General features: G+C 37.5%; 1 protein-coding gene across 1 annotated transcript in view; it reads left to right on the plus strand.

The window, feature by feature from the left end:
* The window catches only part of SNX7 (sorting nexin 7), a 31,143-nt gene that overhangs the window by 3,694 nt on the left and 12,510 nt on the right, over window positions 1-14,939 (plus strand). Inside the window, exons 2-7 of the mRNA XM_074876573.1 lie at window positions 2,614-2,796; window positions 4,648-4,758; window positions 5,173-5,337; window positions 6,327-6,528; window positions 8,453-8,652; window positions 12,016-12,102. Of these exons, the coding sequence (XP_074732674.1) occupies window positions 2,614-2,796; window positions 4,648-4,758; window positions 5,173-5,337; window positions 6,327-6,528; window positions 8,453-8,652; window positions 12,016-12,102 (948 nt within the window). The remainder of the gene's footprint in view (window positions 1-2,613; window positions 2,797-4,647; window positions 4,759-5,172; window positions 5,338-6,326; window positions 6,529-8,452; window positions 8,653-12,015; window positions 12,103-14,939) is intronic.

Genomic DNA, 14,939 nt, shown 5'->3' on the forward strand with positions numbered 1-14,939 from the left:
TATGCTGCCAGGAGCTCGTTGATTTTCTATCCATTTGGTCTCCTGGCCAGTAAATCAAAATGCATAAACCTATTTGCTGATCGGCACACACAATTCTGCCAACTGCTGTCAGTAGTGAAAGGGCTTGGAAGGGAGAAATGGGTTACTGCAGGTAGGTGGAGCTGGGGAAGGTGTGGGAAAGGACCTTGATTCTCTTTGCATGGATGACGAGGAAAAAAGTTTTTTTTTTAAAAAAAGTTATACAACCCAAGGGCTAGAAGAATTGTTTCTTTTTCCTGTTCCACAAAACTACTTTTGCCCTCATTTGTATGCACACAAAAACATAGTTCCAACCACAAAATTACAGCTGTATAGAAAATAGAAAATTATCATCTTTTTTTACCATATTTCTGTGATGACATCAGACTTATGTCACATGAACTTCAAGAACTGCTGGAAGCAAACCTGAAGTATCATGAGGATAAAGAAAGAGAAACGTGTTTGTTTAAAACTCACATGCATTTATTCATGTGCAGATGAACACTAGAGCTGTATTCAACAGAACCGAAGACCTGCTTATTCTATGGATTTTTATTGCCTGTGTTTTGTTTCACAAACCACATATTCATAAGACCTTCCATATAAAAAATATACTTTCAGAAACCTGTCTGTATAGAGCAGTTTTTAGTAGCAACCTAGAAGGAGGAATGAAACATTAAAGTATTAATGACCCATGGAAAATGAGAAAATATGAAACACATTTGCCTTGATCCAATTTAGGCTTTGCACAGTCGTTATTCCTCAAGTTATATGGCGTTCAAGCCCCTTACGTGCTCACATGTGTTTCTCTTTCCCTGGAAATTTCCCGTTGTCTCAGCACTTTGAATCGCATGGGCTGCTCTGAACTAGCGGTCCTCATTCTCCGTTGTAGGGCATGGCCAGCTAGTGCTAGCGGGCAGTGAAAACAGCTTCTCTGTTTATCCTCCACCACTCAGGACAGTGCTGGCTGGATACCAGTATAGAAATCATGCGTAGGAACACAATGAGTAAAAATAAAATGACTCACAGGTATACAAGGAAGCAACTATATAATATTTAAAGCATTGCCTTTAGTCTTCCATCCTGCTTTTTCCTCTCTGTTTGAAGAACTGTACCTAAGTGATGGGAGGAGAACTAGTGTATCAGTGCTTTCCGTGCATAATTCTCAATATAAATTTATATAAATATAAATTCAAAGCAGAGGGATGGCAGTAGGCAATGAGGTTTAAGGCAGGAAAAGAACAAGAGAGGAGAATGTGTTCCAGAGAAAGTTTTGATCCAGTTGAATCCAAAGGATAAAAAGCAACTCTCACCAAGCTCAGCAGCACTGCAGTGGTTTGTTCTTCCCTCCCACGAGATCGGCCTTGGGATGATGCTGTGACTCTAGTTTCTGTGGACTCTCACATTTCCACTCCTGCCATTTGAGCAGTTTTCTCTTTAGCAATATCCCTCTTCTCCTTGCTCCACAGTTAGTGGGGCACCAGAAAGGGCAACTCTTTGCCACTTGGTAGTTACCACAGCCTAATACACTCCTAGAAAACTTCCAGGAAACAGATTAATTTTGAAGTTTGTTATAAAAATACTTCTTGCATTGGATCTATTAGCAAAAGTGTATAAAATGTTTGATATTTAAAACATAGTGATTGATTTTAATTGTCCAGATTTATTATTTTTAGGGATTTCTTAATTTATTATGCTCTTTTATGGTGTTAGTGAATTTAATTTATTTTCCTAGTCACTGTATTCTTCAAGATTTTAGAGCAGTAGATCTTATCCAGACTTGCATCTAAGAAAGAAAATGAGATTTTTTTGCCTGTTTCTAATTTCCACTCAGTTTCTCAGAGTTTGAGTGATCACCATTGAATGCACTGAGCAGAAGCAGCTGCTATGGGAGCATATTCTTAGAGAGCTGTGGTGGAAGTGGTTGATGCTATCGGAAAGTGGTTTTCCACTTCAGCAAAACAGTGGTTTGACTTTTTTTATAAATTAAACAACAGATTTGTGCTGCATCCTTACTGTTTTTCATTTTTAAAAGATTAAATTTATGTCTCTAAAAGTTTTCCATTTCAAACTTTATTTTAAAATGTATGCAAACTGAAATATCCAGTTCCAATAAAAATTCTCATTTGGATTTTGTCTTGTTTTCTTTTAAAATCATCGGTTTTTATCTGCCCTGTTCAAGTTATTAGAAATAATTCAAACTTCGTAAGTCCAGAGTAACTGGCTTCTAACAATTTTAATTAAGATGGTAAGTATCCTACACAATTACTGAGTGCTTGGATTGGTAACTAATTTTAGCATTCATAGGCAAGTTCTCTTTCTACCTATGCATAACATTCTTCTCAAATGGTGGCATTTTGCTCTTCCATCAGTTTTAGAATAAGTCTTATTTCTTACATCCTCACTGAAGCAAATACTGAAAAGCATATTAGATATGCTGTGTACTATATAATTCCTTCATCTGCTCTATGTTTTATCTGGTTTACCAGACTATTTAAAAGCTTGACATTTTAGCCTCTGAGACATATGTGTTTGCATGTGTGTGTTTGTATATAAAGATGTATTGATATGGATGTTCTCATGTCTTATCTGTAGGATACGTCACTGGCTGAGGTAAACTCATTCAGTCCTTCAATGCCAATATCCCCCTCATCAATGATAAACCAGTATAAATTTGAAGATGAATCAGAATTAAGAGATCTCTTCATTACAGTCGATGATCCTGAAAGCCACATTACAGCTATTGAAACATTTATTACATACAGAGTAGTCACAAAGGTAAGCATCTACTCATGGCTATAGTGGCTTACATTGGTAACAGTAGCATTTTCACTCTTCTTGCATACTATTCTCTGGGATAGTACTAAATTTAAATTATACTCTGATTTTGCCATGAGTTATAGAACAGTAAAACCGTATGAAACTGTGCAGTCGATTCGGAAAAAAAAATCAGTATAAGTCTACACACATAGGTGTTTAGGTTTTTTATGCTGATAAAATAGCTAGTAATTCCTCAAGAGCCGTATCAGTTCTATACGAGAATAACATTTTCTATTGTGATCTTCAGCAGGACTATGAAACAGCAGAAAGACTCATTCAGTTCAAAGACACTGTATTAGCCCAAGTATTTATTACTTCTGAATCACTTGCAGGCGAGCAGTCTTTTGTCTTGCATAAACGTTACCTGCTACAAAGTCTTTCAATTCCATTCTTTTGTAATTACAGTGTCCACTATCACATGGACATTCGTTTCCCATTTGCAGTTGCATATGATTTCTGGGGAAATTGCCACAATTCTCCAATGAAAAAGTAATGTTAGGAACCAACTAAGTGAATTTTTAGCTGTCCTGAATACAAATTATTTACTGGAAATAAGGAAGAAACTTAGCCTTGTGAGACTAGTCAGCTCTTCTGGGATCACCAGCAAATATTCTGCAGGCTGCATTTTGAGAATTGCACTGTTAATTTATTTTACTTTGAGTTCTTTTTAAAAGATTCGTTTAAAACCAAATTTTCAAATGGGAATTATTCATCTTTAAATAAGAGGAGATAGCAATTCCTCATAAAATATTGAAACAGTAGGAAGAGAGCTATCTTTGTTAGGTTGCTAGCAATAATTTTCACTTTATGCATGTTTTTGTAGACGAGAGAACATTTTTTCTTCAGGCAAGTATGGAAGGGCTATAAGGTGGATTGCTTTTGCTTTTTTATCTGTTCTATCCTTTCTTATCGTATCTAATTTGAAGTGCTGGTTGTTGACGATAAAGTAATAGCATTCCTCCCACATACCTTGAAAAATTTTTATTCAACCCTCAAAAATGTTTAGATTACAAGAGCGTGTTTTGAGGTTTTTAGAATTTACTTGCATTGCATTATAAATCTCTGTGCAACAATGAATGCTAAGCAGCACGCATTACTTCAATGAAAACATGGGCTCTTTGTGTCTTGGTTCTAGAAGATAGAGCGGTGATAAAATAAATCTCATGGTCTGACAATTTTGCAACACTGTAATAAGCATTTTTTCTAGGCATTAGAGGTTTGTTGGCAAGTTCTAACAATGAGCTACAAAACTGGAATTGATGGAACGCAGAATCCATTAAGCAGCACAGGAAGTGTTATTGCTATGATATGCTGAAGTTTTCATGTTTTGAATGTGGGGATCATTGACTAGTGTCAGCAGGTCCCAAGGACATATGTCAGCTATTTGGGTTTTTTTTTCAGAATGCTAAAAAATGGACTTTCCCCACTCGTAGATTACTAATCACTGTAAAAGTGCCCTAAAAGTAACAAATATAACCGTGATTGCTGAAAGGAAGATGCCACACTAAAATAATGATTGAAATCTTTTGGAAACATTGTGGTCGGCTAATTATTATAAGTGGCTCTGTGTGCAGTTTAGTGCTTGCTATTTTTTTTTTTTTTACAATAGAACTTTGATTTCTCGCCAGAATGGGATGTGTTTTATCTCTTCAAGTAGCCACTTTAAAAAACAGCAAGCAAGTAACACAGGCAAAGTGGAATCATGCATGCATTCCCTTCAAGTACTCAGTTTTCTCCAAAATCTGAAACTATTTTGGTCTTTTTCTGGTATTCAAACCTGGCCTTGTTTTTTCTGCCTCTGGTTTTCAGACATCTCGTGGTGAATTTGACTCCAGTGAATATGAAGTTCGAAGACGATATCAGGATTTCCTTTGGTTGAAGAGCAGACTTGAAGAAGCACATCCGACCCTAATTATTCCTGTTCGTTTGCTAAAACTTAAGTTATTTTTATTTGTTTATAAGATGGCTTCAGTTTTATACAGAGATGTTTGAGGTCTTTCTTCAGTCTCAAAAACATTAAACCAACCTATTTCTTTAGCTTTATATGTATGTGATAATTAAAAATCCCATAAAGGTATTTCTGATATTTGTAATTGTGCCATTTGCAGTAATTTGCAGTAATTTATGTCCTTCTTTCTCAGTTGTACTTGTATTCTTCTGCACTGTGTGCTACAAGAACCACATTATACCACTGTTGAATATGGTAACTTTATAACAGTTTTTTGCATGGTGGATTTTACAAGGTATACCTATGTTTCTTAGTGAGTAGAAGAACTATTGTAATCCCCCTAATATTATGCAAATTATACAATATATTTCTTCATTTTTCCTTAGCCATTGCCTGAAAAATTCATAATGAAAGGAATGGTGGAACGATTTAGTGATGAATTCATTGAGACTCGAAGAAAAGCTTTACATAAATTTTTGAACCGTATTGCTGATCATCCAACTTTAACTTTTAATGAAGACTTCAAAATCTTTCTTACTGCGCAGGCCTGGGTAAAATGACTTTATTTTTATTTACAGTTATGTGAAACCATGTCTTCGTTTAGTAGAGTATATCAGGAGTCTCCCTAGTTCAGTATTCAATAGTGTCCTCCAACAGTTTCTAGTCAGTGTCTAGAAGTGTCAGAAGAAGGCAGAGGATTTATGTAATATTCATCCCCTGAGATAACCTTTTCTTCCATGCTTTTGGTAATCATGTGTGCAGCCATAAATTTTGCTGTACCTTCCAAAGCATTTTTTGTTGCTGCATTTTGGATTTTTGTGGCAAATTGACAATATTTCAACTCTGCATGCTTTTTGGTATATATATATATATATAAAAACTTCCACGATTATATGAAAAGTAGTATTTTAAATTAATTATTGTTTTGGAATGGCATTGTCTTTTTCATCTACTTTTTTAAAAAAAGTTGTTATACTAGTCTCATAAAAGAAAAATACAGCTTTTAAATTTCCTGTTGTACTTTTGCAAGATGTGTCCAGTTGAAAACTGAGGTATTGTACTCAGAAAAGCCTGCCTCTGAACTCCAGCAAAAGTTATTCTAGCAATATATAAAAAGAGTTACAAAAAATATAGATGGATTATTTATTCCAGTAGGAACACTGATTGCTTTTCTCAATGACTTACTTCTGCAATCATTACCTCTGCTTTCCTGTTCAAAAGGCTAATTTGCAAACTAGCTAACTCACCCGAAGGAATGAAAGGGTAAAGGTTCTCTGCCATCTTTAATCGTTCTTGTGAGAGCGTGATACACGGCACGCTTGTGTTTGCCCAGGAAGGCTTAGCTAGTAAATGCATGTGACAAGTTTGGTTCTGACACTGGTCTAATAATTGTAAAGTAAGATTTATACACTAAAAAGACACACAGGGGCTTATGTATGTAGTTTTGTTTAAAAAAAAAAAAAAAAGCTTTAAGTTATGTGTTGTTTTCAGAGAATTAAAAAAAGTACTTGGAAGTAAACATGGCTTGTTCTGTCTTTAGGAACTCTCCTCACACAAGAAGCAGGGTCCTGGTTTGCTGAGCAGGATGGGACAGACCGTCAGAGCTGTAGCATCCTCAGTAAGAGGAGGAGTTAAAAATCGTCCTGAAATGTTTACAGAAATGAACAGTTACATGGAAACATTTAGTCAGAAAATAAATGTGCTAGACAAAATAGCTCATAGAATTTACAAGGAAGAAAGGGGTAAGTAGAAAACAAGTATCAGTTTTTTGATTTAAGAAATTAATATATTGGAAAAGTACATTAATTTTCATTGTGCCAGGCAAAATACTCTTTCCAGCAAGCAGGGAAAAAGAGAGATTTGTGTTTATATTGTACTTTTCATAATGGTCACTGTTTTGGCAGGCCTTCAAGCTAGTTTGTAGGAAGACTTAACATGTCATTGAACTACTTGGTAAGAAACTTAGAAAGAAGAAAATGTAGCAAGTATGGCTGTCTTTTTACTTGTGCTTTTTGGAAAGTTACATGACCTTTTGTTTTGTGCTTTCAGTGGAATGTAAATAGTCACAGTTTTCTGTGCTGTCTAGTACTGACATAATGCTGTGTAGATTCCTAATCTGTAAACATCTCTTTTTCAGTTTCATTCTTCACCTTTTTTCTGTGTTGACCAAGTAGGGTGTTTTGTTTTTTTGTAATAGCTTTACTGTTGGCCATAATTTCTGTCATGAGAAACTGTGCCTGTTGGAGTTTTCTTAAGAGTGATGACTTAATCTCAGTTTTTTCCTTAAGTAACTGCAGTTTGCACACCTACTTGGAATGCTAAATTACTGACTTTCTGAGATTGACCCTGATCTCAGACTAGGCCTATTCAGTAGAATTTCCACTGATCAGCACTGGAGGTATTTTATTGTCTATATAATATAATTTGAGGGGCTGCACTGTGTTCTTTAATAACTGAGCCCTTGTGCTTTATTGTGCAGTACCAGATCTCAGTGTATTCTCACTAAATTGGAGGGGTCTTATAAAAGGAAAATACGTGTTGGTGAAAAGACTTCCTTTTGATATCATCCATTTCAGTGGCAATAGCTGGCTGAGGTCTGTAGGTTCAAGGCATCAGTGCCAAAATATTTCTTGGAAAACCTTAGGAATTTTGACATGCTCCCAGATGCTGTAGATTATATCTTCTTTCTAGATTTTCCAAATAGCACTTGGCAGAGCACTTGTGTGCAGGGCCACACTGTCCTGGATATGAACTGTTGATAGCTGTGATTCAGAGAACATTCCTGCTTGCAGTAGCTTAACATGGGATTCTTAATTACATCTTTCATGGAGGTTTTTTTTGTCCAATTAATCTCAAAGTAAGCATTACACTCTTCATGCCACATGGCTGCTTTGCATCTTTTCTTGGACATTTCTTCATTATAACTTCAGTTGTGATGAAATGGTGATTTCAGTCCACGACCATTGTGTTCACAGTATCCTCCTGTGAACATGCAGCTTCCCAGGTCATATCCAGCCTTGCCCAAGTTTAGCCCTACCACATGGTACAGTGAATTCTGGGCCTTCTTTCTGCTTACAGATTATCACTTGGCCTAGAGACCTAAGAGATAATTCATAAGACACCCTCGTATTTAGATTAATAAAAACTACTAAAGGACATTAACACCTGCAGAACTGAAGTGAACTTCAGTGTGTCCTCTGAAGCTTTTGGGACTTACCAAGGCTGCTAGTTTTAATAACTGAGACAAGGATTCGGAGCGTTACTGTAGCAGAGGAATTCAGGGCAGTAGAAGCAAGTCAGACTGAGTGCTGCCTGGGGCTGCTATGGCTCCTGTCCCTCTCTATGAAGACAGCATGAAGCAATTCAGGTCATTAGGTGATGTGAATACAACTCTTCAGGTCTTCCTGAGTATCTGTGTCCTTTTGAAATGACTGGAGTATTTTTGCTGATAGATTTCTAGGAACTACTTAATTGCAATACATTAATTGATTTATTTATAAACTAACAACTAATGCTAATATCTGCAGTTTACTTGGTCATTTGAGCAAATTTAAATATTAGCCTCAGTCTCTTACTTTATTTCCAGTGAATATGAGGTTGCAATTAGTATCACTTAGACATCTATTAATGAACAAAAGAGTAATATGCTTATATGTTCCTGTTAAGAGTATTTTAATGAAATGAAGGAATACGGCCCCATCCACACACTCTGGTCAGCATCGGAAGAAGATATAGCAGAGTCCCTAAAAGGTGTTGCCAGCTGCATCGACAAGTGTTGCAAGGCTACAGAGAAGCGAATGGCAGGGCTCTCAGAAAACCTGCTGCCGATTTTACATGAGTACGTTCTCTACAGTGAAATTCTGATGGTAAGGTTTCCTTAAGGATTGCTTATGGCTGTATATAAAATTTGGCTTAGTCCAGTGACAAGCTAGAAAAGAATTTGTAACTGATGAAAATGATTGAAAATGATTTTTCAGTCCCTCTATTTACTGTTGTTACTAAATGTGCACAGCATAGGATAACTGTCCATTAGCAGGCAATCCGGTTGGTCCTGTTTCCCTTGCTAATCAGGCAAGAGGCACCCCTTCCAGATGAGAAGAGCTTGATAGTTTTGCATGGCAGGCAGCCCTTGGTAGCAGTGCTACAGAGTGTCTGGTTTTGCCATCTTCAGAGAGCTCTGCATTGTAGCAGAGAGGTGGGAACACAGGGAAGAGCAGCTGAGAAAGATGTCCTCTGACACTGCTGAAATCTGAACTCATCGAGTAACAGATTGTGTGGGGGAAAAGCAGTGGAGAGGTTCTTCCCTTTCTAGGAGATGTACCTAAACTATGTTTTCTTTTTCCAGAACAGCAGGGAACTTCCAGTCCCTGTGCCATTACATAAGCATGTGTTAGTCTGCCATAAGCTGATGCTCTCGGTTCCCTTTAGAGTTGATAAACTCAGTGCTGATGGATAATCAACATAATTAAGTAACTGAATTCAGCATGTCATAATTCCTACTCTGCTGCCTCCAGAAACCAGAAAATGTGTACAAAACCCTCTTTGTCTAGGTTTTGAGCAATGCAAGCTGCAGTATCTGTTCTTGCCCTACTGCTGGGAACCAGCTCCTACTGCAGCGGTTTCTGAGTAGGGGCTGAGAGCGTGTTACAGGCCATGTGTAAGGCAAGAACCAAGTTAACTGAGCCTTTGCTGGCACTGTGCAGAGCATTGCCAGTTTCTCAGTAAGACTTAGCTACCGAGAGGTTAAGAATTAGTGCTGCAATGACTGCTGTCTAACAAGCTTCACTGAAAGAGGGGCCGTACAAAATGTCCTGTATCTCACAGGCCTCATTATTTACATGTACTTGTAGGTAGATGGGGGTAGGTACTGCTTTGCTTAAAGGTCTGAAGAGATTATTGTCCTAGCAATTGCAGGTCTTCTTCCTCTCCCCCACTTCCAGACTTATTTTTCAGAATTTCTGTTACCCACGGACGATCCTAGCCTTCATGCTAATTGAAGAGATGCTGCCTGCCCATTGCCTTCTAGTCTGCAGCCTGGCTCACCCTTCCTCAGGTGTTTTCTTTTGTCCAGAGCACAGCTTTCTGTGGACAAACCCCCGAGTGACTACCTGGCTCTTCACGCACACCTTACAAGTAGATGTTGCCCATTGCATTTTTTTCTGCTTGCAGTGTTCTTGATGCAACACTTGCAACACAGCTGCCATGAGGTCCTGTCCAGAGGAAAATCTTCCTCCACTAGCTCCTTGCTGTTCTACAACTGTTCCTTTCCTTTCATGTGCCGTGGATTTTTATTTTTTTCTGCAGCTTACTTCCCTCTCACAGTTAAGAGAGGGAACTACTAGTCAGGCTAAAATGCAATAGAGGAAGTCACACACTAGTAAAACCTGCTTTCAGAGGAATGTTTAACCCCTCATCACAGGGACCTTTGTGCGGTGCTGCCAGGATCATGCGCAAATGTGCAGAAGAGGGTGTGGTCAGTATAATACAATCCTTGTATTTTCCAGTCTTGGGAGTTCAGCCTTGAACTGGAGAAAGATGAATTCATAGCTAAAATACTTATATCTGGACTGACCCCTTCATAACTGACTCACAGAACAAACCTGGGGAGTGCAGAGCACTGCTGTGCCTCAGGGTACAAACTGCAACAATAAATTGGTAATGGGTCCACATACAATTATTTGAGGGTTTTGTGGCAGGGTACCATTAAATAATACACCAAAAAATTGTATAAGTATAGTAATATGTTTTAAAAACACAGTCCTGTTTGCCATTAGAAGTTGTAGAACATTAACATTAAAGTAATTGGTCTTATCTTGTAATTTAAGGAGTATTTGTGATGGAAGTTGTCAAATAGTCATTAGAACAGTTTTAAAAGAGGCAAAAGAAATAGTATAAAAGAGAAAGCATTTGTAATATGAAGGAAAGCTGTTCAGACATATTTGTTTTGCATTTATGCTTACAGCTAAACATTTTCTGTATTTATCTAAACAAAAGATATTCTGAGCTATTGAAACATAGATTTATGAGCATTAGTATGTATTGCTAATCTATTACTCAGAATTGTCCAAAGTCAGGTTTGCCAATTTTTTCTAGTGAGTACCTGTTCAAAAAGAAACATGGAAAAACTATTTGAAAATTAACTTCCTAAATTATTCTATTGTGTTTGTTAAAGTGACAAGATTTCTGATAACTCAGTCAAATAAGACAGCTTAGAGAAGGTAGAGCTGCTTGTGCCGTGTGCTGTTTCGACATGCCCTATGCTAGAGGTGAATACTGAAAATCTCTTTAGTATATGCAGAAGAAGCAGGAAAACCGGTTGTGGCAAGGTAATGTAAAAGAAGGTTTTGAGATTTGTAATTATATATGTCCTGCTTCTGATTTTTTTTTAAAAGGACTAAAGCCTTGCAATGTTTCTGTGATACAAGCACACATGAGTGTGCTTTTACAGATGAGGAAACTAAGGCAAAGAGAAATTCGTAAGGCTTCATCAAGGTCACAGAGCAAATGAGCATCAGAAATGGAAATTTGATCTGTAATACCATTCCTGTTTTGTAGTTTAACAAGTAACATTCCTACCCCTAATTATTTTTTGACATTATGCTAAAAATCCAATACCTGATAAGACAGTTTTACAGTAGGTAATAATTACATATTCTGAAAATAAGCACATATATCAATGTTAGAACATCTATCATTTTTACAATAATTTTATCTGATTTTTCTGACCTACATTGAGCACTTAAAAAATAATATTTAAGGTTAAAGTCACAATTTCAAGAATGCCTGGTATACCATTTTAGTAATTTATTCTACTTTATATTGTAACTTTTACTCAAATAAGATACTTTTGTTCATGAGATTTGGCAAACTCATGTTGCTGTTTTAAAATATGAATATATAATAAGAGCTGATATGAAGTAAACTGCTCTTGCAGTTTTTCTCATAAAACTAGCAGTGACACTGTGTATGGCAAATTCGTGCAGCACTGATCTTGGATTTACTAAGATTCTTGAAGAACATGTAAGATAGAATACAGGTATTGAAAAATAACTCTTCACGATTTTAAGATTTTTTTTTGAGGAAAGGACATGTATCGTGTCAAAATTATTAAATGGCATCATTCTATGATCTTGCTTAATTTATTAAATAGTCAAGCTGTTTGATGGTTTTCTGAATAAATGGCTAAAATTTGGTACAGTTTACTTCTTTTTTTTCTCTTCTATGTTAAGGGTGTTTTAAAAAGGAGAGACCAAATTCAAGGTGAGCTTGACTCCAGAGTTGATGCTTTAGCCAGTAAAAAGACAGAAAAGGATCTGGTGAGTATGTACAGAAAGCTGAAATCTTCCAGGCCTTATTCTAACAGCAAAAAACAATCCCATGAAGAAAGCGTGTCCTCTGAAGCCATGCTTTGTGACTGGATGGTGTCTCTAGAATTCTCATACTTACTCTGAAAAGGGCTGGTGCTTGTAGCTATGCATGCCAGGCAAAGGCAATCATGAGAAAGATGCAAAAGTTCAGTAGACAGGCTGCTGGAGCAAAGCACTGGTAAGAATGGGCAACCACTGTGTTTTGTCAACACAGACTGTACCACAGCTTATGTTTAGTATTTCTGTTTACTTCCACCCCAGGAGTTAAAAGAAAGTAAGACTTGCTGCAGTGCTCTTGTAGCTGCTGCTCCACTGATGTAGGAGAGGGAGAGAAGGTAGTTAGAATGAGCAAAGCTCTTCATTAAAGTTTTTATTTTAAGTTCTGGATTCTGTTCTTTCAGGTTTCTGTCTTATCTGGTTTGGCCCAGGGATGGTTTTTTACTCCCAGTATGACACTGTCATTCATTCTAGTGAAACCAGAGTGTAACTGGTAGCCCATGGGGGCAGGCATCCCTGAAGCCATCAGCAAGGCTCAGTGAGCCAATTAAAAGGAACTTCTGGGATGGGTATTGGCATTTTTAAAATTTTTGATTGTTTAACTCTCTCCATCCTAAATAATGGCCTTTTAGCACGGTGTTAACACAAAGTGTTATACAGTGTAAATAACATATAAAAATGACTAAATAATAACTTTTTAGTACATCAAAGGAAGAGTCCTTGACATTTCAGATGCTTTCTATTAGGGTTGTCTTAATTAGCTCCCATGTAAAGATGAGCTGTTTAGATTGGTTTTGGCACTTGAAACGCGTATTTTTATTTGATTTCTTGTCACTGAGCTGAATAAATAAGAATATATTACCACTGGGTGGTATCTACAATGGCTGTGGTATATTTTGTTAACAGTTTGCCTCTGCATACTGCAGTGGGACAGTAAGTAAATACCTCTGGTTTTGTTTTTTCCTGAAGAACTCTTGTTTCCTAGAAACTGTTTACTCATACTGTCCTCTCACTTCTCTGCTTTTGTGTTCTCTAATTTGTTTTTGTTTACTTCCTCTGCTGCTTCTCCTATCCTTTGTCCCTAGTTTACGTATAAAGTTTGACGCTCTTATAAAATGCAGGGAGGACAGTAAGTTGGAGAAGGCCCCCCGGCTGGGAGCTGGGGTGGCAATGGCAGGGCTGCAGGTCCCTGGGTTCCCATGCTGCCTGGTGAGGGCACTGGCAGACCCGCTGCGGGCTCCTCCCGTAGCCCACCCATGTCCCCAGCACCCCGTGCCGTGGGTGCCCTGTGTGCCCACAGCACGCGTTAGTGGCATTGCGTGTAAAAGCACAGTATATATTATGAATGATCTTTACGGGTCCCTTCCAACTGGAGATATTCTATGATTCTAAGAATTTATTCTGGCAGAAAGGAGTGTTATGCAATGAAGTATAAGTTAGTTGTATGCAGCTAGTTAACTTTTTAAAGTTGCATCCCTGTTAATGAGTTCTTCCCATTTGTATGGTTTGTTGCCAGCCTGCAAAAAACAGTTGCATTCAGTGATGAATTCCAATTTAATACAGCTTGTTTAGCAGGCAGTCTTATTGCTGTCCACCGCAGGGAAGTGAACATTGCGTGGCAGGACGTGGTCTTTTCAGAATGTATTTCTGTTATAATCCAATGGAGTTCTCAGACAAGGTGCATGCACTGTCTTTTCCTGAGCTGTTACAGACAAAAAGGAGTATTTTTCCTTTAGCATAGTATTGATCATACCATGTTGATTTGACAGTGGTTTACTCCATAATGAGATGTTTGTACTTGCTTCCAGTAAAATTTTGAGATCAGTTTGCAGAATCTGGTCCTTTTTCACTGTTTCTGTGTTTCCAAAACTGTAAACACAGTTTTGGTAAAAGCCTTTCGACAGTGTGATTACCCAGGTGTTCAGACCTTTGCTTTCTCTTTTCAACCCTTCTATTTCTTCTCAATTCAAAAAATCCCATTTCTGAGAGCCTGATTCTCCTTGCAGTCTCACGAGAGCAGTAAAACAGATGTCTGTTAGTCTGATCTGATCATAAAATCCTGTGTTCTCTGGTTGTGTGGCAGCTGTATCCTGAAGACTTTTTCTTAATTAGAAGTTGAATGCTTTTTCTATTAATGATAGTTTGGCCACAGAGGATGGTGTGCTGCTATTTTTAGCCATTCAAGTAACCTTTAACTGGTTTCTTAATCAGTTTTTTATTATGTTTTGATTTTTATTATGTGTTGAGATATTTTGCTGACATTTCTAACCAGACTGATTTCAGAATAGAAAGTGGTCATAACACAGGTACTGTTATTGGAATTGGTGTCAAACACTGAGTTTGGCTGTATTTGCACATTTCTATTCCTAAGCAGAACTCAGGTAGCTTCTAATGATCTCATAGATGTCAGATTGAACTTGTCAGTGCAATCTAGTAGCCAGAAATTCTGCTGACAATGAGTGGCATGAACTCTAATCTCATTTGAAGTACATTTCCACCATAGATAAGGAATCTCAGACTGTCATTAGAGCTGATAAAAGGCTGTGAGATCTTTAGCATTGGTCACGGCAAACATTAAATGATTTAACAAACAGGAGGTTATACAGCAGGAGAATGCAAAACATCCCCAAGGTCAGCACAGCAGAAATAGGCTGGAATCACATATTAAACCTTAGGAGATGTCAAGCTCATTGGCTGGGAAAAAATGTTTTCTTGAGCTGTTCTTTTGCCATTGGGCTTTTAGAAAGCTGCTTGGGGTGCTGCTAAAAAGCCAAACCCTTGTCTCCCAC

Source organism: Strix uralensis, chromosome 8, assembly GCF_047716275.1.
Source record: "Strix uralensis isolate ZFMK-TIS-50842 chromosome 8, bStrUra1, whole genome shotgun sequence".
Classification (NCBI taxonomy): Eukaryota; Metazoa; Chordata; class Aves; order Strigiformes; family Strigidae; genus Strix; species Strix uralensis.